Source organism: Canis lupus, chromosome 11, assembly GCF_048164855.1.
Source record: "Canis lupus baileyi chromosome 11, mCanLup2.hap1, whole genome shotgun sequence".
NCBI lineage: Eukaryota > Metazoa > Chordata > Mammalia > Carnivora > Canidae > Canis > Canis lupus.
Genome location: NC_132848.1, coordinates 57,897,074 through 57,923,309, shown reverse-complemented (window position 1 = coordinate 57,923,309; position 26,236 = coordinate 57,897,074). Strand labels below are relative to the sequence as shown.

The 26,236-nt window shown below is 40.9% G+C and overlaps 1 protein-coding gene across 12 annotated transcripts in view; it reads right to left on the bottom strand.

Moving 5' to 3' along the window:
- The window catches only part of ACYP2 (acylphosphatase 2), a 258,461-nt gene that overhangs the window by 146,822 nt on the left and 85,403 nt on the right, over positions 1–26,236 (bottom strand). For 4 of the 12 annotated variants that reach the window (XR_012003447.1, XR_012003448.1, XM_072768366.1 and 1 more), the window contains exon 1: positions 7,953–8,103. The exons of 3 other annotated variants lie outside the window; for them this stretch is intronic. Coding sequence is in view for 7 of the 9 variants with exons in the window: in XM_072768366.1 (XP_072624467.1) it covers positions 7,953–8,103 (151 nt within the window). In the remaining 2 variants the exon portion in view is untranslated. Of the gene's footprint in view, positions 1–7,952; positions 8,106–26,236 lie in introns of those variants that run through there. 5 more of the 12 variants (XM_072768360.1, XM_072768362.1, XM_072768361.1 and 2 more) reach the window with 4 other exon arrangements.

Sequence of the window (26,236 nt, the reverse complement as noted above, 5' to 3'; positions counted from 1 at the left end):
TATGAAAAGATTCAATACGGACTTAACAGAAACTTAGCTTGTCTTGGCTATAGATCTAATGTTTTGAGGTTGACAACCATGGAGATCAAAGATTTCCTGAACTATGTCCTACTACCTGGGAATGAATGTAATAATTACTCTGTTAAATTTCTTTAATATACGAATTATGGGTGGTAGACAGTGCTAGCTGCCTACACAAAATCCATTCTCCCTTTTACCTTTCTAAAAGGCTCTGATTTTACTTAGGCATGTTGCCTTTCTAGATTTCCCATCTTCCTTGTAAGAAAAGATGTGAGCCACGTCACTGGTTGAGGGCTTCAGGAAACCTTGTTGACAGGACTGGCTCAGCCAGTGGTTTCATCCTTATAACCTCCCTCTTCCTGAAGGGTGAATATCATGCATTCATTAACGGAATATAGGGTGTATATCTGTAGGGTGAATATCATGTATTCATATGTGGAATATAGGGTGAATGTCATATATCCATCATATATCATGATGGAGCTAGAGCAGCCTTCTTGAAACCATGAGGAAAAGGCCAAAAACATCGCAGTGGCCTCAGCCCTGATCCCCCTGAAGGGAATGAGGAATGATTGCTAAAGGGCAATGTGACAGAGGGGTTCTTTTTAGGGTGGTGGAAATGTTCTGGAATTAGATAGTGGTGATGGGTACAAAAACATGACTACTGGAAAAAAAATCACTGTATATTTAGTATGCTTTGAATACTTTGAAAGGGTGAGTTTAGGGGTGCCTGGGTGGCTCAGTGGGTTAAGCATCTCTCTTCGGCTCAGGTCACAATCTCAGGGTCCTGGGATAGAGACTTGAGTCCATGCAAGGATCCTTGCTCAGCTAGGAGCCCGCTTTTCCTTCTCTCTCCCTACTTGCGCTCTCTCTCTCGCTATGTCTGTCGCTATCTCTGTCTCTCTCAAATAAATAAAGAAAATCTTAAATAAATATTTAAATGAACAAGCGAGTTTAATAGTGTATGAATTATATCTCAATTTTTTAAAATATCACAATAAATAAATAAATAAATAAATAAATAAATAAATAAATAAAAAAATGGCAAAGAAGAAGGAAAGCCGAAGACAGGCCTGTGGTGTAGGCCCTCCTGCCTCTATCTGTAGAATGGGGGCAGGCAATCTCCCACTTCGGTCACCATACCACCTCTCTGACTTTTCCTATCGTCCCACAACAAAAACACTCTGGGGGAACAGGTCATCTGGAAGAACTCAAATGGTTGAGCTCTCTCTGGACTTTACAACCTATTTCTAGAGGAGAAAGCTTCTTCGCCTCCATGACAGTTCCTTCTTTGAGGAAGAATAGCCATTAGTGTGACACTCCTGGCCACCGTACCCTGTCCCTACTCCTCCTCAGGGACCTGCAGTGATTTATCTAATTGGTGAGTTCACAAGGAGAAGCAAGCACAGCCCAGGTGCTCCCTCTTCTTCCTTCTGGGAGCGAGTTTCTCTCAGGATCACATCTTCCCACTCCCTTGTTAGGGGAGCCCTGCCTGTACCCCGGTGAGTGTGTTTGGTTCCGCAGCAGAGACTGTCGTCAAGTCCACCTACCTGCAGATTCATACCACGTTCCCCAAACTCTGCTTTCCTCTTTGTCTTGTCAATAGCTCACATAATGGAGGGGGGTATTATTTCTTAGGCCCCTTCACCACAACCCTTATTTTAAAGGCTTACAAGGAATGTGCATCAAGACGGGTCAGGACCTCCAGCCCATTAACTTTGTGAGGCAGTGAACCATGCGAGAATTACCCATTCAAAGCTCCATAATCCACTAGGAATTTTCTCAGAATCCTTGAGAGTCCTCTTCCCTAGTTTGAAGCACATTGTGCAAGAGAGGAAGGTCCGTATAGAAAGAAAAAAGCAAACGTGGAGATGGATTTTCTGCAGTTTACCGGGCCTGGCTAGAACACAGCATTTCTTGGGATTGGGCCTGTGTTGGGAGAGATGCTTCTATGGGCTTTTATGGCCTCTCCGCACCACTTCCACTTCACTTGTTAAAGAGAAGGGAAGCTGATAAGACAAATGCACGTTTTTTCCAGATACACACCACCCTGGAAACTGGGACAGACATCAGCCCCTTCAGTTCTGAAAGGTTCCAAACACAATATGTTGCTGAGCTGAGGCTCAATTGGCCTCAACTGTGTAAAGATGTGTCAGCGAGAACCTCTGAGGTATATACTTGCAAAGCAAATCTTACTTTAAATTCACAAAGAAACCGTGACGTTTAAAGAAATCATGATGAGGGACGCCTCAGAGGCTGAGGTGGCTCAGAGGTTGAGCATCTACCTTCGGCTGAGGTCGTGATCCTGGAATCCTGGGATCTAGTCCCACATCAGGCTCCCTGGAGGGAGCCTGCTTCTCCCTCTGCCTCTCTCTCTCTCTGTGTCTCTCATGAATAAATAAATAAAATCTTAAAAGAAAAGAAACCATGATGAATTTTAAACAGCATCCTTTCATGTAAAATCAAATTTTTACATTATAATGTACCCCTTCATCTGGGATCTGACTGCATGTGTCAATTTTGAATGCAGGAAGTCATCCAGTCACTACTATACACAGCAGCCCTGGAACATCTTTATTTTTTAGAAAGACCTTCCTTTAACCTTTCACCCTCCATACACAGTCTGTCCCCTGGAGCCACACACCATGGCATCTTTCAAATTGTTGAAACAGCCGTCACACTACTGTTTCTTCTCCAAGCCAACTATCCCCAAGCACTTCGATTTAATTGAAGACACTTTTGAAGTCCCCACCAGAAGCACAGCTGCAGAGGCTATAAAAACAAGCCATCAGCTTGACCTTGAAAATACTACCCTTTTTGTCTAGTAAGAGGCACGGATATGTACACAAATAATTGTAGTTGAAAGCAGAATGGATTAAACGAGAAGTAAAAACAAGAAATAGAACAGGACTAGAAATGAAATGCTATAGGAACAAAAATAAGCAAGGGAATCAGACCTCACTTATTAACGATATTTATGTTTCTGGACTTTAGGTACTAACATTTTCAACCTCTAAAACACAGCTTTTCCCGTCTACATAAGAAAAAATGTGTACACTCAGATCATGTGGTGTCTGACAAAGCTATTTAATAACTCATCCTGATTTTTATCGTAAGCAATCTTAAAGAAAAGTATTTATGTCTGTAGGTCAATAAGCTACTCCTATTCTAAATCTGACTTAATATCGTCAAAAATAAACTGTTAAATTCCTAAAGCACAGGTAAACCAACAGATGGCCACAATCCATTTCTATGACTGTCATTAATATTCACCTGAGAGCTGGTAAAGCATCAAAGCATCCATACACAGCTTAATCAACTTCCCTTTCAAATTTTCAGATTATTCCAGATCCTTTGTAATTAAAGATTTATAGGAACATTTTAAGCCATGCCACGGCTATGACTGCTCTAAAATCACAGAAGGTCAGTCCCCTGCTCCCCTATCCCTTATCCCAAAGCCTCCAGTGTAACAAATTGGTGGGGGAAACACATGGAGCTTCTTGGGAACATGGAAATTAAAATGTAGAGGATGGAAAGGGGGGGCAGGGAGTAACTTCACAGGGGAGAAACCTGACAAACACTATCTCGGCGGGTGATGAAGGTTAACATCAACAGTGATAGTCACAGGGATAGTACGTACCCTTGATATAGTGTAAAGGGAATGGCATTCTCTCTGTGGTCTTCCTCCCGATAACCCATAACCCTGGGCTTATTGTGACAAAAATACCAGACAAATCCCAAGTGGGGGGCTTTCTACAAAGTACCTGATCTCAAAGTATTCCTCAAGACTGCCGAAATCCCTGAAAATGAGGGGAGTCTACAAAACTGTCACAGCTTACAGAAGCCTAAGGAGACCAGATGACTAAATGTAAAGCGGTATCCTAGATGAATCCTGGAACAGAAAGAGGACTCTAGATTAAAAACTAAAAAAATCTGAATAAAATATAGACTCTAGTTAATAATAATGTACCAGTATTGGCTCACCAGTTGTGACAAATGTACCATACTAGTGTAAGATGTTAATTAAAGAAACTGAATGTAGGGTATACAGGAATTCCCTACAGCATCTTCCAGCTTTTCTATAAATCTTAAACTATTCTAAAATGAAACATTTTTTTTTTAAAGGTAGAGGAAGAGAAGCAGCCTTGGAAAGCAACAGCAACCAAGGGCTCTATATGGAAACTTTGCAGAGGCACCTGAGAAGTGAATCCACTGTTGGTAATATCATTCCTATAAGTGTATTTTCCTGAATTTCAAACAACCAAGTTATGAACTAGTCTTGGAATACAATCTGTAAATTAGGCCATGGGTATCTGAGAATAAGGCAGGTAGTACCTGGCCTCTAGAATATTCCGACTGCCTTTTGTCACCAAGGATGTCTTAAATTCAAACGTTCTAAACAGAAATATAACAAACCTTGTTTTTGGTTGGAAAATATTTTCTGTCATAAACTTCTTCAAGCCAGGTTAATTCATTGACCAATTATCCATCAGGACAATTAAATCATTTTCCACATCTTCCGTGTTCATGTTTATCTCACTGAAACCATCTTCACTGGGAATATTTTCCATTTAAATATTTTACTGACAATTTTATCTATCAATCTATGTTTTGTACACATTAAATATTCCCAAGTGGGGAGCTTTCTACAAAGTACCTAATCTCCAAGTATTCCTCAAGACTGCTGAAATCCCTGAAAATGAGGTGAGTCTACAAAACTACAGCTACTTCCATTGTAAATTTATTTTCATAGCCATTATTTCTAGCAAGCCAGTTTTCACTAAGATTTTATTATTCCATACTTTCAAAAGTTAAATTTGCAATGTTCCATCTAATTATTATCCATGTTATATTAAAACTAAATTTTATTTGTTATCATTGTCAATCATGTCTACATAATCATTATGACTCAGACAAGAGGCTAATAGTTTGTATTTATTTCTTAGGTAATCCATGAGAAAATGGTGAGTTTTGTGAGACAGAGATACATACTGATACAGAAATAGTGGCAGTGTCAGCAAGCAACAGAGAGAGAGGGAGGTCTGATTGCTTACAGACCAGGTCAAACCTCCCTGGAGCCAAAAGCACCTTACAAATGTCCTCAGGGTTATCCAGAATGGTCCACATGGCTGAGTCCAAATGTCCTGCAGCAGTGTATATATGTGTTTGGTGCTTAGGTTAGGAAGAAGACAAATAAAGGTGGAAAAGTACTGAAAGGAGAATCGATAGATTGTAACGATGAAAAGCATGGGCTCTGGTGTCAGACTGTTAAGGTTCAAATCCCAGGGCCACCACTTAACTCAATGTGTAACCTGGGAAAGTTACTTCTCTATGCCTCAATTTCTCCACCTGTTAAATGAGGAAAATATTGAGGTCATCACGGGGTTGAGAATTAAATGAGACAACCCATGTTAAACATTGAGTACGGAGCTTGACACAAATGTCACTGTATGTGTGTGCAAACATGTGACTGTGAAATTGTCTTACATACTACTACTTAGACGCCTTGATAAATGAATAGTATGCATGTACTCTTCCATTTAATAAACTGCAAACTATGGGAGTTAGCCCTAAAGCCGATCTTTTATTTATTTATTTTTTTTTTTTTTTAAAGCCGATCTTTTAAATCCCATTGTTCATATGCAGTACATTTTTCTTTCTTACATTTGTAATGCTACCCAAAATTGATCGTCATATAGCAAATAATCACCATGGGCACAAAAGTATAAATATATTGTTAAAATCAATAGAAATACATTATGTATTAACAGAAAAACACTGCATAATGGAAAAGTGCAGGTTTTCGAACTTAAGAGATGCAGGATCAAATCCCATTTGTCAACTAAGGACTTGTCAAAGTTAGCCAACCTCTCTGTAGCTGTTTTCTGATTGTGGAAACAGGAATAAGACATAGACCTCACAAAATTGTGATGAGGATTAAGAAAACCATAATAAGATGTTCAGCACGTGGAATGTACCCCATAAACGCCACACATGTGCATATGCATGTGCGCACGTGCACATGCACAGACACACACTCCTTACCTACTGCCATTTCTGTCCAAAGGTCCCAAGATTTTGTCAGGTGGTCTCTGCCACCATTTTCATATTTTATGTCTTGTGTTTCCAATGACTTATTGTGGCAGTTTTCAATCCAGAATACCAGATCCTTGGGTGTACCCAAACACTTTCTGCCATGGATAATTTCAAGAAAATCAATTTCCAGATCTTCAGCATTCACATGTATTCTTTCCTGACACAGGCCTGAGAAAACACCTGTGGTCTGAAATCGTTTTCCTTTCCTATCTCCTTTTTCACAACCATTCTTTGAAAGGAAAACCCATCTGTTTACAAAAGGCATACTCTTACCCATCTCTACGCTTACCCTGTACCTCACCCCAAAGTCTAAAAACCTCTAGAGTACCAAAACAGAGCACACTTCCTTTAATCAAGGTCCCATAAACACCCCACCTTTCTCAAGAAATAAATTGCCAATACAAATTTTCCTTTTAAGTTGAATAATGTTTATCATGTCTTTAAACGTATTTTTATTATTTTCACGAACTGTGTTCCAATAATAATGACAGTGGCAACTCAAACCAGAAGGGAGAAAACAATAGAGCTTTACAGTCAAAGAGAATTTTTCAAAATCTATCTAAATGTATACGTGTGTATGTGTCCACATACATACTACCCATATGGACTGCAAAAACAGCTTGATAGGGTGATCAATAAGAAATTCTCACGCATAACAACGGGATAAAATTCTGTGGCGGAAGTAGAATGGAAATCAGACTCAAAAAATCAAACTCCTTGGGGATTCCTGGGTGGCTCAGCGGTTCGGTGCCTGCTTTTGGCCCAGGGCGTGATCCTGGAGTCACAGGATCGAGTCCCGCGTCAGGCTCCCTGCATGAGGCCTGCTTCTCCCTCTGCCTGTGTCTCTGCCTCTCTCTCTCTCTCTATGTCTATCATGACTAAATAGATAAAATCTTAAAAAAAAAAAAAACTGAACTCCAATAAAAAAAATATACAAAAAAAAATCAAACCCAAAGAGAAAAAGGTATGATGCAAAATCTCCCAACGTTAAAAAGCTTTAATTTAAATGAATAATAGTGAATATTAAATCACTAGCATATTTATATCCCACTGCATAAAACTTCAGAGGGATTTAACATTTTCATTTAGAAATAACAACAGTAAAAACAAGCCAGACATGACATACTTTGCAACTTAAAGTTATCATGAAACAAAAATTAGATACCTTAGGTCTTTTTTTTAATTTTTATTTATGATAGACATAGAGAGAGAGAGAGAGGCAGAGACATAGGCAGAGGGAGAAGCAGGCTCCATGCACCGGGAGCCCGACGTGGGATTCGATCCCGGGTCTCCAGGATCGCGCCCTGGGCCAAAGGCAGGCGCCAAACCGCTGCGCCACCCAGGGATCCCCCAACTTAGGTCTTTTAAGAACTACATGGGGCCGAAAAAAAGAACTGTCCCCTCCGGGAGGGCGACCCTCAGATGTCAATCACCCAGATGTCCTTTCTGAAACTCAAGTCGGGCGCAGGACTTCCAGGGCCACGAAACGGGGACCCCTAGGGCGAAGGCCTCGCTTCCTCCGCCCGCAGCTTCCCCGCCCCCTCCGGGCCCCGCCCCCTCCGGGCCCCGCCCCCTCCGGGCCCCGCCCCCTCCGGGCCCCGCCCCCTCCGGGCCCCGCCCCTCCCGCTGCGGTCGCCGCTCCCTCCCCTCCCCCCCCGCGCTCCGGCGCAGGCGCGCTGCGCTCCCTTCCCACCCGCGGCTGCTGTGTCACGGCCGAGCGGAAGTCCGGGCCGCGGCGGTGCGGGCTGGGGGCTGGGGGCGGGGGGCGCTGCTGGACGCTCTCCCGCCGCCCCCTCACGCGTCCCGGGGCGCCCGCTGCGGGGCCGGGCGCCTACCCTGCACTCTGCCGAACACCTCGTAGTCCACGGACTTGAGCGGCCTGGCGGCAGACATGGCGGCGGCTAGTCCTGTGCGGAGGAGCCGGAGCGGGGCTCGGCACGCGGCGGCGGCGGCGGCGGCGGCGGCCGGGGGAGGGCGGGCGCGCATGGGGCCTGTCGGCGTGGCCCGCGCGTGTCACCGGCCCGGGACGCGAGCGCGCCGGGGTCACGTCGGAGGCGGCGGGGAGCCGGCGGGCGCTGGCAGGCCCCCCCCCCCCCGCGTCGGCCCCGGCGCAGCCCTCGCCGCGGGCACAGCAGCGCCAACGCCAACGCCAACGCCAACGCCGGCGGCGCCCGGCTGCCCGTCTGCCCGTCGCCCCTCGCCGGGCGGGGCTGTTGTGCCGTGGAAGCCCTGCGGGCCGCGGGGCCGGGGCCCTGGGCCAGCGAGCGACTCCTTCCTCAGCGTTTAGGCGACTGCCAAGTCTGTTGGGCGATTTTAAGCCAGTTCTCAGCTGCGTCCTCTCCGCCTTTTCTGTGGGGTCAGAAAGGTTTGGGGCCTGAATCCGTCTCCCAGGCGGATTGTGCTATTTTCTGGGACGAAACTTTAAAAATCTACCCTGTTCTGTGCTAGTGGAAACGGGGAGGAAAGGAAGTCTCGTCTGCTGTTCACTCCCATAGCTCTTTTTTTTTTTTTTTTAATGGTCTTGATTATTGTTCAACAATATCCCAGTCGCCTACAAGGTTCAGGCCCTTGGTGAGCTGTCATGAAGTCTTCGTTTAAAGCAGCCCATCACATGGCTTCTCGGCCTTTTGGCTAAGATCAAGTGGAAAGCAACCCATCACTCCAAGGAACCTGGAATCTGCCGCCTTCCAGAATTCCAAGTCTTTCCGCTTGTGAGGATTTGCGTTTCTCAACCTATTTGTTGGCTTCAATACCTTTGCATATTTCTCTGCATCTGGCCAGAGAGTTAAAATAATCCCCTGCAATCTGATTTTCAGTATTATGTGCCAGCTCTATTAGGGAACACCAAAAATCATCTAAGATTTGGATGAGAATTTGGTTCAAACATTTTAAAGTAAAATAGAATCTGGAAGTGCTAATCCAGGTAATTTCACGTCATGAAGATCCTGATTGATTGCGGAGACCTCACAATTTGTGTCTTCTTCTTACCTCCCTTCCAGTTTATTCCCTGCAGACTCTAGAATACACATAGATCTTAGTATCATTCTTTTCAGTGACATCTCTTCACAGTCTCTGCATTGCATTTTGAATAAAACTGAAGGTCTTCACCCTCCACTAACCTCTTATTACCTGCTTATCCCCATCTATAGGTTATTCTATAGTTTATAGGTAACCTATACTCAAGGCACTTTGAATTATTCAGCTCTCTGAACATAAGCTGACCTTTAAAAAAAAAAAAAATCTTTGGTCTTGGATATTTCCTCCTACTCCCAGATCTTCCTCTATCCTGTTTAGTTGCAAATACTTACCAGATTTCATCCTAATTATTTAGTGTCTTCCTGCTAGTACTGTGCCTCCCAAGAAGTAAAAGTCAAATTGGGTTGAGATCCTGCCACTATCTAATCACTGATAAGGTTGACGTTGACATTTTTCTCCACATTTACCCAAGAGTAACCCTGCCAATTATTATGTAGCTTTATTGTAATTTTAGAAATGCTATAGCAACAATTGACATTTGCTTAGCTAAAAAATTTTCTGTCTGCCAACTACAGAACATTAGCAAACAGACATTTTTATGTACTGTTTCGGCATGGATTGCCAATACTATGTGATTCTAAGACTTTAAAAATTTTTAGCAAACGTTGCTAATACTTTAATATTAAGTAATACAAACATCTACGCGCAGAGAAATTTTTTTAAATAGGACAAAATCATCTATACCCTTAACATAATCATCATTTGTGTATTCTCTTATACATATATTTTAATTAGTTAAGATCAGTATAAACTTAACCTTTATTCTTTCTTTTTCCATATTATAGTCTTTCCAATTAATATTTTATTAATTTCATGATATTCTGTTGAGTATAACCATAAGTTTACATATTAATTCCCAGTTGTTACACACCATTTTTTCTAATTTTTCATTACTATAAAAAATATTGTGAAGAAAAGAGTCATGCACATAGCTTCCTTCCCATATTTTTTAATTACTCAGGATAGAAGTTAGAATACCCAAACTGTATAAATGTGTATTATTCTTGATACATATTCCCAAGTGGTTTTTCAAAAGGCTGCACCAATTTCAATACACCACCACCAACACTGAGGGTATGACTTTTTGGCTTCTCATGCAAACAAATCTAAGTAAGTGCTTCACATACAATACACGATTCAATTAGAAGAAAAGTTTTCATTGTGTGACCTGAGCAATAGCCTTTAAATAACTAGGCTTTGTGTTACTGCTGGTTGAAATTAAAACCTAGCAAAATCATTCCATTTCTTGAACCCTTTGAGACAAAGGGTTTGTGTGTGATGTAGGATGATGTTTTAGGTAATATACAGAAAAGGAAAATCCTGCCTGCATAATATGAGTCTAAAAAATTACCAAGCCCCAGAACCTGTGACCTAGGGAGAGACAATATAGTCTCTGTACCCCCAACAGAGACTTTTGAGGAGATCCCACCTACATATCTCTAATTCATCATCACAAAGGATCGGTTGATGTTTATAGCAGCAATGTCCACAATAGCCAAACTGTGGAAGGAGCCTCGGTGTCCGTCGAAAGATGAATGGATAAGAAGATGTGGTCTATGTATGCAATGGAATATTACTCAGCCATTAGAAACGACAAATACCCACCATTTGCTTCAATGTGGATGGAACTGAAGGGTATTATGCTGAGTGAAGTAAGTCAATTGGAGAAGGACAAACATTATATGTTCTCATTCATTTGGGGAATATAAATAATAATGAAAGGGAATATAAGGGAAGGGAGAAGAAATGGGTAGGAAATATCAGAAAGGGAGACAGAACATAAAGACTCCTAACTCTGGGAAACGAACTAGGGGTGGTGGAAGGGGAGGTGGGCGGGGGGTGGGGGTGAATGGGTGACGGGCACTGAGGTGGGCACTTGACAGGATGAGCACTGGGTATTATTCTATATGTTGGCAAATTCAACACCAATAAAAAATTTATAAAAATAAAAGATTAAAAAAAAAAACAAAGGATCGGTTGAGAGTGATTCTTAGAGTGATTTCTCAGAAATTTGACATTAAGTTCTAGCTAATTTCAGGGACAACTTAAAATTACTTTATCCATCAACATATTTCTACCATTGAAATAGTTTTATAATCGTTATGTTTAAAGAGTAGGAGCCGTGGGTTGGGTGTTGGGGTAACTGGGTGTCGGGCACTGAGGAGGGCACTTGATGGGATGAGCACTGGGTGTTATACTATATGTTGGCAAATTGAATTTAAATTTTAAAAATTTAATTAAAATAATAAAAAAAGCAGAAGTCAACAATACAAACTGTTAACTACCACAATTAAAGAGGCCTAAACAACTTGATTCCCTCATGGAAGAAATAGTTTATAGGCAAAGAAATGGTTGGACAATTACTACTAAACTGGATTCAAGATCATTAGAGGCCAGACTATTAGTCAGATGAGAAAGTAGTTAGTTTCCCAGAAGAGGCTTTAATCTCATTACAATTTATCAGAAAATTGCTTAAGCATTTTATCAGGAAAGCATATTTCTTCTCAGAAGGAAATTCTGTCCCAGGTTTGAACCAATTTTTCTTTATCACAGTCCAATTTGATATTCAAAACTCAGAAGTACATTTGCCATTAAAATCACTTCCCTCTCCTAGCTTGGTGGTGCTTAGGCTAGAGAGGGGAGAAGGCATCTTTTTTTATTTTTAATTTTTATTTATTCATGAGAGACACAGAGAGACAGAGAGAGGCAGAGACACAGGCAGAGGGAGAAGCAGGCTCCATGCAGGGACCCGACGTAGGACTCGATCCCGGGACTCCAGGATCAGGCCCTGGGCTGAAGGCGGCGCTAAACCGCTGAGCCACCAAGACTGCCACTGGGGCTGCCCGAGAGGGCATGGTTGATACCTCCCTACCTCAGTTTCTCTCTGCCTAGATGAGAATTAGAAGGAACTCATACTTTTGGAATCCAGTTTGGGCTCTCCAGGATTGGTGATTCTATTCACAGCTGATTAGTTCTTTTGAAAGAATGTTTCTGGGGGAGACTCAGAGCTTTTCCTCACCAGAAATTCCTGACTTTTCCTCTCTTGATGGACAATACCTACACTTCAGCTGTGCATCCACACCCCTATCCCAACTTCTGTATCAAATGCTATACCTCCAACCCCTTTCTGCTGAGAGACTACCCCTCAGCAAGAAGGATGCATGAGTGGGATCCCTTTTACAATGAACACGGGACCAGATCCCTTGTTCTAGTAACATCTAATGGTGGGAACTCCTATCTCTGCCCTACCACTGAGAGAAGTTGCAGTGTGCTCTGAATTTGCCTCTTTCTGTGGTCTTGGCAGGCAACATTCAGGAATCACCAGCCTTTCCTCTTTACTTTCTGCAGGTATGGGCCAAATACCAGTCCCTTCTACCTCCAACAAGTAAATGCCAAGCTCTCAAAAAAGGGGGTTCTTGTAAGACCCTCTCAGTAGACATGTGATTTCTCTCTCCATAGTAGGAGAGGGGAGAACAGGGAAAGCCATTGCTCTCCAATCACTTTCCTGGAAGAAATCCTCTCAAGCCTGAGTGGAAGTTGGGCTAAAGATCTTAAAGCTGGTTTTAAAAACCTCTTTTAAATGGCATGATAGTGCAGTACCTCATCTTGAAATGAGGGTATAACTATTGTTTTTAGTCTCAGGTCTCAGCTAAATCTGAGACAAAAGTCTCATTTCTCAACTCAACAGAATTCAATATATAAACCCTGTTTGGATCTTGATTTGAAATTACTAGTTCAACAAGACATTTTTGAGACCAATGAGGAAATCTGAACACAAGTTGACTATTAAATATTATAGCATTATCATTGTTAATGTAACCATTACATTACATTGTTCCCCTCTCCCACATGCATGCATGCTCTTTCTCTCTCTCTCAAATAAATAAATCTTATTTGAGAGAAAGAGAGCAAGCGCATGAGATGGGGAAGGGGCAGAGGCAGAGGGAGAAGCAGACTCTCTGCTGAGCAGGGAGCCTGATGTGGGACTTGATCCCCAGGATCCTGGGATCAAACTAAGTCCAAGGCTCATCTACTGAGCCACCCAGGTGCTCCTATAAAATTTAAATTTTAAAAGAGTCCATTTATATTCTATAAAATATCCAATCAATATTCCTTAAAACTGTCAAGGTCATGAAAAACGGTGAAAGCCTGAGAAACAACCAAGAGGAGCCTAAGGAGGCATGTTGGTTAAAGGTAATGTGTATTCTGGATGGGATTCTGAAACAGAAAAAGGAATTTAGGTAAAAACTGAGGACATCTGAATAAAGTGTGAACTTTAGTGAAACAGTAAGGTATCAATAACTGGTTCCTCAAAACTGTGCCAAGTGTATGATAGTAATGAAGATATTAATAATAGGGGAAGCTAGATGCAAGGTATAGGAGAACTCTGCACTATCTGCATAATAGCTTCTATATCTAAAACTGTTCTAGAACTAAACATTTACTTTTTAAAAGTCCATTTTAATATCCTGTTATATATTTCATAATAACATAATTTCTCACTGTAGTGCATGAACAGAATAATTTAAAATTTTTTTAACTATTTCAGTAAATGGGCGCATGATTTAAATTTTTGTAATTCCTAAGTCAAGCTAACATAGGACTAAACAGTTGACTTTCAAAGCACTAAATAAGATCTTAACTGGTATAAAGAAGCACAAATAGATACTTAAGTATAGTAATCCCTCAATTAATGAAAAGAAACATAGTCCACTTCCAGAAGAAGAAAATGTATAAAACGCATAAGAACATGTCTAGATGTGAAGAAACAGTTTGGGAAAATGCCATTATGCTTAGCCCTGAATGCTTTAGAAAACAGGAAATACACATCCGTATGTCTTGACTAAGGAAAGGATACAGTTAAGATTAGATTAAGAGAGAACTAATCATAGATACTGCTGCTTGGATGCATTCCAGAGGCAACAAATGGCAAAGCCAGGTATTGAACAGAGTATGCCCAGGCTCTGAGCTATAGCACCAAGATCAGGAAGGGGAGAGGGGACAGACACTAACTCAGAAAAAAGTAGGCAGGACTGGCCCTTCCCTTCCTAATACTTCTCAAGCACAGACTTCAGCCAGTCTCAGATTTGCTTTTCCTAAGGAAGGAAGCAAGGAGCCTATCTGGGCAAGACATTCTTTCTGATTCCTCCTTAGTTTATATACACCCCTCCACAAAAGCATGTGCACAAGTGCACACATGCACACGCTTATTCCCTGAGAGGTATAAATCTCCATTACCCTCAAATCTGGGCTAGTAACATCAAGGCGCTCTCCTATCTTTAAAACAAATCTATTTCCTGATGCCTTTGGTAGATAACTGGATTGATATACAACATCCATTTCCATCTCTTTCTAGCTTACTTTCCTGCTCTGTAGAGCTGGAAAGGTTAAAGCGACATCCCACAAACATTCTTGCAATTCAGATTCCTTATGTGATAGAGGATCAACCATCGGAAGTACCGCGCTAGATGCAGAGGGAGGACGTGAGTGAGGTGGAGGCCATCTGCTGCTGGTTCTGTGATAAGCACAACCACAGAGGAGTTTAGTTTCTCTGTGGTGGTGTTAACTGAGATCACAGTGACTGCAGCTTCTTGGGCACCAGGAGGCAGACTGCAGGACATCCATCTTACTAGTGAATATCATAGCAAGTGTGGCAGGTTCTGGAGTCACTATGCCCTGGATGTGGCAGTTTCTAGACCATGGCAGCTTCTTGATGGCGGCAGGGGAGACATAATTTCAAAGCCAGCGGCTTCTCGATTCAGCACATTTCTTGATTGCAAAAGAATCAGTAGCTCCCTTGGTGGTCCAGTGCTGCAATGAGGGTCAATCCTGAAACCTCAGCCTCAAAGTGGTTCTCAACCCTATCTGCACATTAGAATCACCAGGGGAGCCTACTAATTATACACATACACATGCTCCCCCAGAAGTTTTGATTCAATATGTCTGCAGTAGATTCCAGGATCTATATTCTTAAAATCAACCCAGATGCTTGGGGTCTGAAGCTAAAGCTGAGAACCACTGACCCAGAGACTCTTTCATTAGCCCCCCCAGCAACTCCATAAGCCATTTAATACCCAGTGTTAAATCCATTTCTGTTTAAACTGTCTAGAATGGATTATTTTTTCTGTAACTGAACCATGACCAATGCAATGCCTGGAGACAAAATCTTCACAATAGGCGTAGATCAAAGTTTAAGCAGAATGAAAGTTCAAATACCACCCACCCTCCTGTCAATAAAGAAGCATTAAAATTTTCAGTGCTTACGAAGAGAAGGCAGAAAAAAAACGTAAGAAAAAACAAGCTAAGAATGGTAATAAAACTAAGCCTAGAGTTTTAAAATAAAACTTGCTGTTGAGAGATTATAGCATAAAGATTTAGGCACCCTATCCATATTCTGTAAACGAGTTACGTCACGCTCATTTATTTTCATTGTCTACTTGCTTTGCAGCTGTGGTTTTTATTTTGAAAGAAAGTTAATGAAATAATAAATTAAAAAGCACCCTTTTCAAAGCCCAAATTGTTTAAATGAACTACAATTTCTGATCTGTTGCTGCCACCTACCATCTGTCCAGGGCAAGGCAGGCCATGTGGTTGTGACAATCCTTCGGGAATGTCAGGAGCAGCTAAGTTCTCTTCCTATCAGTGTCACACTTCTAAAATACTTTTAGGTGCATACTGAACCCTTAAATGAGAAGCAGTTTAAGTGTTGTGAGGCCTCTTTACTCAACAGATCACTTAAATACAAAAGTATCATGACCCTGAATTACTATTAGGTATGGGCATTTAGGAAAAGCAAAACTACAACATTCCTTCAGTAAATGCTGATTGAACTACTATGTACGAGGCATCATGGTTTACAGTCCACTCATCTGCTGCATCCTTTAAGTTAACTCCCTTTAAAGATCATTTGTGTCGGGGATATCTTGTTATACTAATAAGATGCTGATTACCTGGGCATAGAAAACTTTTTTGCAACATGGAAATTTTTCATCTAGAATGATTTACTTTTCACTACCACTTATAAAATCTTGTCTTAAAAGGTTGATAACAAAATAAAGGGTTGATAATTATGGTGAATATAATAAATTGTCAATAATTCAGCACTTAAAACATATTTGGCTGATTGAATATGCACGATTTCCCTTTGAGTGAATCAATAGAACACTAAATTACATTTGCAGTAACATTTTACACGTATTAAGAACACTTTTACATACCAGCTCCTATTTGACACTTACAGTAACCCTGAGAACTAAGCACAGCAGGGCTATTTCAGAGACAGGGAAATAGCCTCAGAACATCTAATGGATTGCCCTAGATCACCTAGGAACAGAACTCCACCTAGAACCTGCCCTTCAAACATCAACTGAGTTCCTCAATCAGGTCAGCCCTGAGACCAACATCCAGATGAATGAGGCAATAAATCTCATATCTTGCTTAAACTAGCATGTATTAAATCTCTGTCATTGTAACCAAGAGGCCAAACACACCTATATTATTTGTATTTGTCCTAATATAACTGAGATGTTGATTTCCCTAAAATCAAAAATAATAATACCCAGCATTATTGATGATGTGCCAAAATAAAAACTCTCACACACAGCCAGTGTTTGGATACAAACATTTTATAATTTGACTGTCAACCTCAAAAGCCTAAAAAATTACACATACTTGGAGGAGAGAGAAAGAGATGATGCAGGTGGAACGAAAGGGATCTTTAGAGTAGCAGAACTAATCTGCATGATACTGTAATGATGAATACACAGCATTATACATTTGTCAGAACCCAGAGACCCATACAATACAACACACAAAGTTAAACCTGATGTAAAATAGGAACATCAGTTACTAATAAAGTATCAATATCCATTCATCTATCTTAACCACAAAGGTACCACACTGATGTGAGATATTAATAATAGGGGAAACTGGGTGGGAGCAGGTGGGTATAGGAAAGCTCTCTATATTTTCTGCTTAATTCTTCTGTTGTCCTAAAACTGCTATAAGAAGTAAAGTGCAGGGTGCCTGGGTGGCTCACTCAGTTAAGTGTCTGCCTTTGGTTGGGGTCATGATCCCGGGGTCCTGGGATTGAGCCCCATGTTGGGTTCCCTGCTTCTCCCTCTCCCTCTGCGCACTCTCTCTCTCTCTCTCTCACTCTCTCACTCTATCTCTCTCTGTCTCAAATAAATAAAATCTTTAAAAAAAGAAGTAAAGTGCATAATTTTTAAGGAAAGAAAGAATTAACACATGCATTACCCAGCAGTTCTGCAGTACAAATTTATCCCAAGGAAAAAATTGGACAGGGATGCAAAGACATGAATACAACAGTTGTCATTGCAAAGTTGTTTGTTACAGTAAAAGATTAGAACTGGAATCTATTCAAATATCCATCAGTTTTTAAAGGTTACATAATTCCTAGGTAGTCTTAGAGAATGCTGATGTTGATCAGGGCTTCTTACCTAGAGTTCAGGATGGTCTGCAAGGTTCAAATGCTGACTCTCTCGTGGAGCCACTTGTGGGTTCTTTGGGTGCCCTGTGAGGCCCTGTCACCCCGAAGCTGCCTGATGTAGGGAGTGCTATTAAAGGCAGCAGTGGTACTTGGAAATTCCCTCACCCTGCTAGATCTTCTTTGGACAACTGCTTCCAAGAGAGCTTAAGCCCTAGTACCTTTCACTCCTTAAAAACCCTCTAAAGCCTCGTAGAACCTACAAAATCCAAACTTCCTGGCATGATATTTTTGACCTTCCATTACATGGTTGAGTTGACTGTTCCAGCCTCATTTCCCATTCACAAGGGGCTATTTTTTTAGTACTAGGTACTTTTGGGATCCCTGGGTGGCTCAGTGGGTTAACGCCTGCCTTTGGCCCAGGGCGTGATCCTGGAATCCTGGGATCAAGTCCCACATCGGGCTCTCTGCATGGAGCCTGCTTCTCCCTCTGCCTGTGTATCTGCCTCTCTCTCTGTCTCTCATGAATAAATAAATAAAATCTCTTAAAAAAAGATACTAGGTACTTTCCTCTATTATGGTTCAAAAAATAGTCCCTTATGAATAAGCCGATGATGGAATGGTCAATCCAAACCAGTTTCAAATACTATTCCTGTCGAGTACCAAATACAAAGCAAGTTAACATGTAGCATGATTTTGTGCAATTGGTGGAGTATAAAAAAAGGAGAATCTATTTTAACATGGCACTGGAGGACATTCTGTTAGGACAGGGGTTCTAACATTGACTGTATAAAGAGGAAATCAAAGGGTATTTTTTGGCTCCGCAGTGAAGTAAACCTGAAAAGCCATGGTAATGTAAATGGACATTTAATTTTTATAATTTAGAACAAACTAATAGACAAATCACAGAACGCAAACTTGTGACTACAAAAAAGAATGTTATCCAACCAGAAAATTTAAAACTAGATTTGCTGCCAATAGTTTGGGAAGTAAAAGGAAAGAAGAACAGGTGAAGAGGACCATTCAAGCATGAACATCCTCAATAAGATATGCTCTCCTGGTTGATGGAATGTCAGCTAGAGATTCAAGAATATCATCTGAAATCAAAGAGGTGGAAGAAACGGAGATTCATGACAAAATTATTTTGGGAGAAGAGAGGTAGTGGAGGAGAGAGGCAGGGCATGCAAGCTAAATTTGCACACATCATGATATCTATATCAAGAAACCCTCATCTAGAGATATCAAGGTAATCACGAAAAGAACTAAAAACAGAAACTGCTATAAGTAGTTACCTCCAGGGATCAAGTTAAAGGACACCACAAGGAAGCAATCAGTCAAACCCAGAATATGGGACATTCCGCAAGATGACTTGACCTAGTTTCTCTAACAAATTGATGGTATGGGGGTAGAAATGAGTTATAGCATAAATGAAATTTAGGAGATGAAACAAATTCAATGTGGAGATTTCATTTGGGATCCTTATTAGAATGATTTTGAAACAATTTGAAAAAAATGATTAAGATTTGGACATAACATGATGATAAAAGGAATTACTAATTCTGTTAGGTATAATAATGGCATGGAGGTTAAATTTTTAAATACTTTCATAGTTAGAGGCATCGCGAGGTATTTCTACATAAAATAACATGATCCCTGGGCGTTGCTTTAAAATACTCCAGTACCAACCTCCCATACCCTCAAAATACAGCAGGATAAACAAACAAGACTGGCCAAATGTTAATAACTGTACAATCAGGGTTCATGGGGTTCACTGTACCATTCTTTCTGCTTTTATGTATGTATATATGTTTGAAATTTTCCAAAATAACAGACTATTTTGTTTTTATTTCTATTTATTTATTTTAAAAGCAGGTGTTTCTGAAGAGTGTGATAGGGTTTGGGAAGCAGTGGAGCAAACAAGATTGTTTCATATTTAGGGACTCCTGGCTGGTTCAGTCAGAAAAGCATGCAACTTGGTCTCAGGTTCATGAGTTTGAGCACCACGTGGGATATAGAAATTACTTAAAATGGAAAAAAAAACTATAGACATAATAAAAAAGTTTTAATATGTCAGAAGTGGATAAGTGCTATTAGAAAGAATAAAGTAGGGTAAGCTTGATAAAAAGAATTGAAGATTAACTTAAAAATCAAATCAAATCACCCTCCTCCTCAGTCTTCCTTCCGCGCCTATCAAAATCTTATTTTATTTTTCAGGACAACTTCAAGAGATCAGCCTTCATGAGGTCTTTCATCTACTGCCAGAATTAACTGCTCTTTTGTGTTCTCTAGTACATGGCTCGTAACATGGATTCTGTTCTTCCATATAATATATACATACTAATCCGGCTTTGCTGAGCATTTTCACTTTCATTATTTTGTTTATACCTCACAATACTCTTGCATAGCTTTTATTTCAATATCATGATTATTCCCACTTACCAGATAAGAAAACTAAGGCTCTGAAAGAATAAGTGCTCTAAACCAGATTAGCCAGACACAAAGTGTCTGAATTCCAGACCTCTGAATGCAAACGTTACTTCTTGACCTCACTCCGCTATCTCTCCATAATCAGTTGCTTCTAAGAGTCCTTTTTAATGTTCAAATTAGATTTGAATCAAAGTACTATTTGCACTTGACTTGAAATTAGTGATATGAATTAGTTCAGAAAATCTGAGGAGGAAAAGCAAGCCTCCTACCTAGGAAGTCCGCAGTGACTTTACAAGGACGCTACTTTGTTCGTCATTCCTATCTCTAGTTCTTCTAGAGGTTGCCTGTGGTAACTCTAGACAATATGCTCACACCTTTATATGTTGATCTTATACCCTTTAGTATTATTTGCTGACTTTCTCCTATGAAAAGGGAGGCTTTTGCTCATTTGCATTGCCCTAACATCTCAGATTAGGTCCCCCAGGACGCTGACTCTGAGTCAGAGATTTGTGTGCAGGAGGCTTTGGTGACAACCCTTGGAGGAGTGAAGGTAACAGGATTGAACCACAGAGGAGACCTGCTGTGCTGCACCCCGCCATCGAGCAGTCTTTACATGTGAGCTGGGCGATGTAAAATTAGACACCTAAGAACCTCTCCAGAAAAGGACTTGCAGGAAGGTTGTCAGCAGTCAATATGTCTGACAACTGAAGAATGGACAGCTTGGCTCTCAAGCGGTTGGAGAGGTGAGCAGAACACCATGGCATCCATCACCACCCACCCCTACAGCACTCGGATTCATTTACTTCTTACAGTAAGTCCATTCTATTTGTAATTAGCTCCCTCAGATTTCTGGTTGGTTCCTTTGTTTGGAGAAACATAGGAAAATGTTGGTGAGTCAGGTTACACCCCTTGCCTCTGCAGGTGCTCTCAAAACCCCATCTGAGACACTCCATTTCCCTTCTCTGTTGCCAATTCCAGATTGGGGAATCTGGAATCCCCTCAGCTAGCACTTCTGCGGGTCTAAATGGCTTAGCTGGAGTGGGGGGGGGGGTGTTGGGGGGGTGGAGAATCCTTGACCTACATTTCTGAGGGGTCTGAGTCAAAAAAGCCAGCTCTACTCAGATTAGGTCGGCTGCATTGCCTACTTACCATCAAAACTGGGCAGGTGAGAAAGAAGAGATGCCCTGGATCAGCCTGGTGCCCTCCAGGAAGCTGACGTCTCATCCTCTCCTGATGATCAGCGCCTATTACCCCTTCACTATTCCTTGCCTGTCCTATGGGGTTTCCTTCCCTGTTCATCTCTCTTCCACATCTCACATACTTACAGGTGCCTCTAATACAGCTCCAATCCATTGTCCCCTAGGACCACAAATTCAACACCTTCAAAACTAAATTTTTTCTCACTCCTAAACCTGTTCTTCTGCTTTCATCCATTCAGCTCCTGTGCTGGGAACCTGATTTATAACCTCCACCTCCCTCCCCTGTAGATCTACCAAGCTCTGTAAATTGTGCCTCCTACATGGCTTTTAAAGTCATTCTCATTCTCCTTCCCCACGGTCACTAGCTTTACTCAGGGACCCATTATTTCTCACCTGGTTTTATAAAAAAACCTCTCAACTGCTCTTTTTCCATTCTCCCCTGCACCCCTCCCACCCACAACATACCACATCTTTCAAAAAGGCATGTCATTCATTTCACTGCTTAAAATTCTTTTCATGTTTAGGGCTTTTTACAGCTTGGTCCCTCCCCCTTCTCCATTCACTCCCTCTGCATCCCCTCCCACTCTCCCACTTGTCACTTGCAGGTGCCCAAAGATGACAGACCCCCTTCATGCCCTTATGCCTTCACACACTTTTCCTCTTGTCAGACTACTTTTCTTTGGAAATTTGCTTCACTCCATCCATGACTCTCCTGATAGGTAGGATCAGGTGCTTCTCCCCCCGTGGTCACATTGCAATTCTTCTGCCCCCTTTTTAGGACACTCATCCCATTATGTGCAATTATTTGCCTTAGACACACAAATATATGTGACTGAAATATATAAAAAATTGCAATGGTCTTGTATTATATTCATTTGTGATCCTAGTGTTTTGCTACTTTCAGAGTTCCTAGAAACAACAGATAATCAAAAAAACATTGAATGAAGGGCACCTGGGTGGCTCAGTGGTAGAGCATCTGCCTTCGGCTCAGGTTGTGATCCCAGAGTCCTGGAATGGAGTCCTGCATCAGGCTCCTGGCGGGGAACCTGCCTCTCCCTCTGCCTGTGTCTCTGCTTCTCCCTCTGCGTCTCTCATGAATAAATAAATAAAATCTTTAAAAAATAAAAAAACTTTAAAAATATATTGAATAAATAAGTGAAATATACAAATGTTGCTTACAACATGATTCACCCAACCCACCACCAGCAATTGAGCTTATACTTCACATTGTTTCCCAACAGTGTTGACTGATGTTTGCTGACTGGCCCGTATTCTCTGGCCTGACCTCAAGATGACTGCCAAGATTTTATGTTCGTGGCTGAAGAATGAATAATTCTATTTTCCCTGGATGATGAACCAATGACTGTCTTTTGTTTTAGGGAAGTGACCACAAAAACTAAAACAAAATAAAGCATGCAAACTAAAAGAACGTTGGAGAAAAATCATCTCAACCGTGAGAGCTTACTTATCAATTACTTACTTATCCAGGACCTAGCACAATGGCTGAAATATAGTAGGCATTCAATAAACACTTGTTCAATGACTAGAGAAAGAAGAGGAAGGAATAACAAATGATGCCCCGGGAGTGATGCAAAGTCGTAGAAACCCATCAGAATAGTAGGAGGGAGAGAGATGAGCTCAGGTTTTAAGCAAATAAGTTGTAAGCTGGGCACCTGGACGGCTCAGTTAAGTGTCTGCCTTCAGCTCAGGTCATGATCTTGGGGTCCTGAGATCAAGCCCCATGTCAGTGGGGAGTCTGCTTCTCCCTCTCCCTCCCGCCGCTTGTTCTCCCTCTCTCTCTCTCAAACAAATAAATAATTTTTTTAAAAAAAGTTGTAAGCTGTTTACTCAGCTGGACACATCGTAAAGATTTAAACAGAAAAAGGAACTAGGAAATTCAGAATTGGAATTGGAAATGTATTATTTAAAATCAAGAGAGTGAAATGTGCTCCCAAGAGATAAAAGCTCTACAGAGATAACCATTTCTTTGTACTTTTTTAAGCTTTTGTTATTTACTTCCATGATCCTAAATAACATATTTACACTGTTACTTTGTTGAATTGTTTCCATTCTAGAAATTATATATTGATTTCCTAACTACTATGGAAGATGAAGATGTAGCTGTCTTCTTGTGCCCCATGCCAATATACACATTCTTTCCCCATCTTCCAATATAGTTATATTACGTATGTACCAAATCAATATTCAGTGTTTATTTTATTCATTTATTCACCCAATAAATACTCCTTTGAATTGCTTTGAGAATTTTAATCAGGGTATATAATAACACTCACACTTTCAATCATTCCAGGCTGCCTGTTCTGGGTGTTGCCTTTTGAGAAACATTAGCACAGTTCCTCTGCCTATTTTAAAGCAGGAAAAAATCCATTTTAAATCAATCAAATTATGTCAGTTCTTATTATCTCCAAGGAATGTGAGGGAAATCAAAATGTCTAAAACAGAATTGGGGTGTCTCTCTGGCTCAGTAGGTAGAGCATGTGACTCTTGATATTGGAGTTGTGAGTTTGAGCCCCATGTTGGGCGTAGATATTACTTAAGTAATGAAAAAAATCTTTAAAAAAATAAAAAGAAAACATCTTTACCCTCAAAACGTCAAAATCCAGATGGTCAAATTATGCAAATACACACAAAAAGTTAACACGTTAATGCCTCCTAAGTAATATATCCTGGTAGATCCCCCAAGAGTCAGAGGAGAACATCCCTGTGTATTGGGCTGGCTGGGGACATTGCTGTAGAGAAGGTGGGATGGGGTTATGAAGGCTCCATTAAGATGCAGGAGTAGGCAGGGCAAAGGGCAAAGAGGACTAAGGAGAGCACTCCAGGCAGGAGGAAATCATTAGACAGGAAGGGAGGAAACACTGTGCATTTTGGGATGCCAAGTAGCTCAGTTTGACTGCAAAAGAGGTTCGTGGACAGAAACAACAAGAGAGAAGGGGGCAAGGACATGTGAGAGCAGAGTGTAATCAGGCTAGAATGTCAATAAGAGAATTCCTGGCATTTCCCCATCTTGTGGCTCCACTAAAAGTTACTGAGCAATGATGCAGGGATGTACAAAGTTTTTTATAGTTACAATTCAGTTAAAAAAAAAACTGCTGAGGGATCCCTGGGTGGCGCAGCGGTTTGGCGCCTGCCTTTGGCCCAGGGCGCGATCCTGGAGACCCGGGATCGAATCCCACGTCGAGCTCCCGGTGCATGGAGCCTGCTTCTCCCTCTGCCTGTGTCTCTGCCTCTCTCTCTCTCTCTGTGACTATCATAAATAAATAAATAAATAAAACCCTGCTGAATTATGATTTGAGGAATGTATTAAAATGATATGCTAGTAAGATTAAATTCTCACATTGAAAAATGGTAATAACTCAATAGCATTAATATTACCTAAATATATATTTAATAAATCAACAATACTGATTTAACTAGTAACATTACTTAAGGTACATTAACCACATAGAGTAGTTTATCGGCTCTTTCTGTGTTCTGGCAATTGAAGTAAACACTGGGAAGTAAAGATGAGTAAGAACTAGTCCTTTGTTGCAAGGAGTTCGTGGTCTAGTGATAAGACAAACATTCTCAACTCCTTTATGCATCATTCCAGGCCATCTATTGTGTCTTCTAGAAACATCTGAGAATTGTTAGAGTAGAAGTGCTGTTAACTAACATTATCAATCAATGTTACTATCTTCCCTTCCTTACTTTCTCATCTATCCATCATCTAACACTCAACAGACAGGTAAATGCACGACTTGTGAGGTGCACGACTCCAAAATAATGCCACCGCAGGCAGAGGGAAAGTTAGGTCGTGACCACTGGAGCTGAGCAACAGAGATATGTGTGATCAAACACGACTCACGACTTTACTTCTATCTTCCATGTGCTCTTGATGATGAATTAAGTAGGGACAACCCTTGCCCTGATCTGAAATGAGAACAGTGGCAGACTCCTTAACTTTTCAGCTCAATCTTAATTAACAGATCATTCACTCTCACTTTAAGTGACTGTCACTTTAAGTCACAGTCTTAATTCATAATTAGAATTTCCAGTCCAAGATGTTGGACAAAATTCTGAACTTGATTTAAAGGTGATGCTCCCTGTGCCCCTGGCTGGCTTATTTGGTAGAGCCCGTGACTCTCGATGTTGGGGTGGTGAGTTCAAGCCCCATGTTGGGTGTAGAGATTGTGATAGATAGATGATAGATAGATAGATAGATAGATAGATAGATAGATGATAGATAGATAGATAGATAGATAGATAGATGATAGATAGATAGACAGATACATACAGTCTGCAATTGTTTCAAATGCCTAGCAAATACACCTGCATGCATGCACATGGGTGCACTCACATAGGCGTGGGCATGCGTGCAGCTTGTTTCTCACATCAGAAACTCCCTGCATTTTGGTGTAAAATGTTGCTCTTTGAGACCAGGGAAACAGATCTAGTTCTCAGCCCAAAACCATAATAAATGATGCAGCAAAATAAAGAAAAAAGAAATATATTAATCTAAATTAATCTAAATTAAATATATTAATCTAAATTAATCTAAATTAAATATATTAATCTAAAACACCTTATGTTTTTTGCTGTTTTTTAAATTTTAATTCCAGTGTAGACCCCACACGGTGTTACATTAGTTTCTGGTGTACAGTGCAGTGATTCAACTGCTCCACATATTACTCAGTGCTCATCAAGCTCCCTCCTAATCTCCTTCACCTATTTCCCGTATCCTCCGTTCCTGCCTCCCCTCTAATAACCCTCTGTTCTCTGTAGATAAGAGCCTGTTTTTTATTTGTATTTTTCTTTTCTCTTGTGGATTTCTTTTGTTGCTTAACAAAAGAATATGAAACCATATGGTATTTGACTTTCTCTGACTGGCTTATATCACTTAGGGTTATACCCTCTATATTCATCCATGTTGCTGCAAATAGCAAGATTTCATTCTTCTTTATGACTGAATAATATTCCATCGTGTATATGTATCACTCACTTCTTCTTT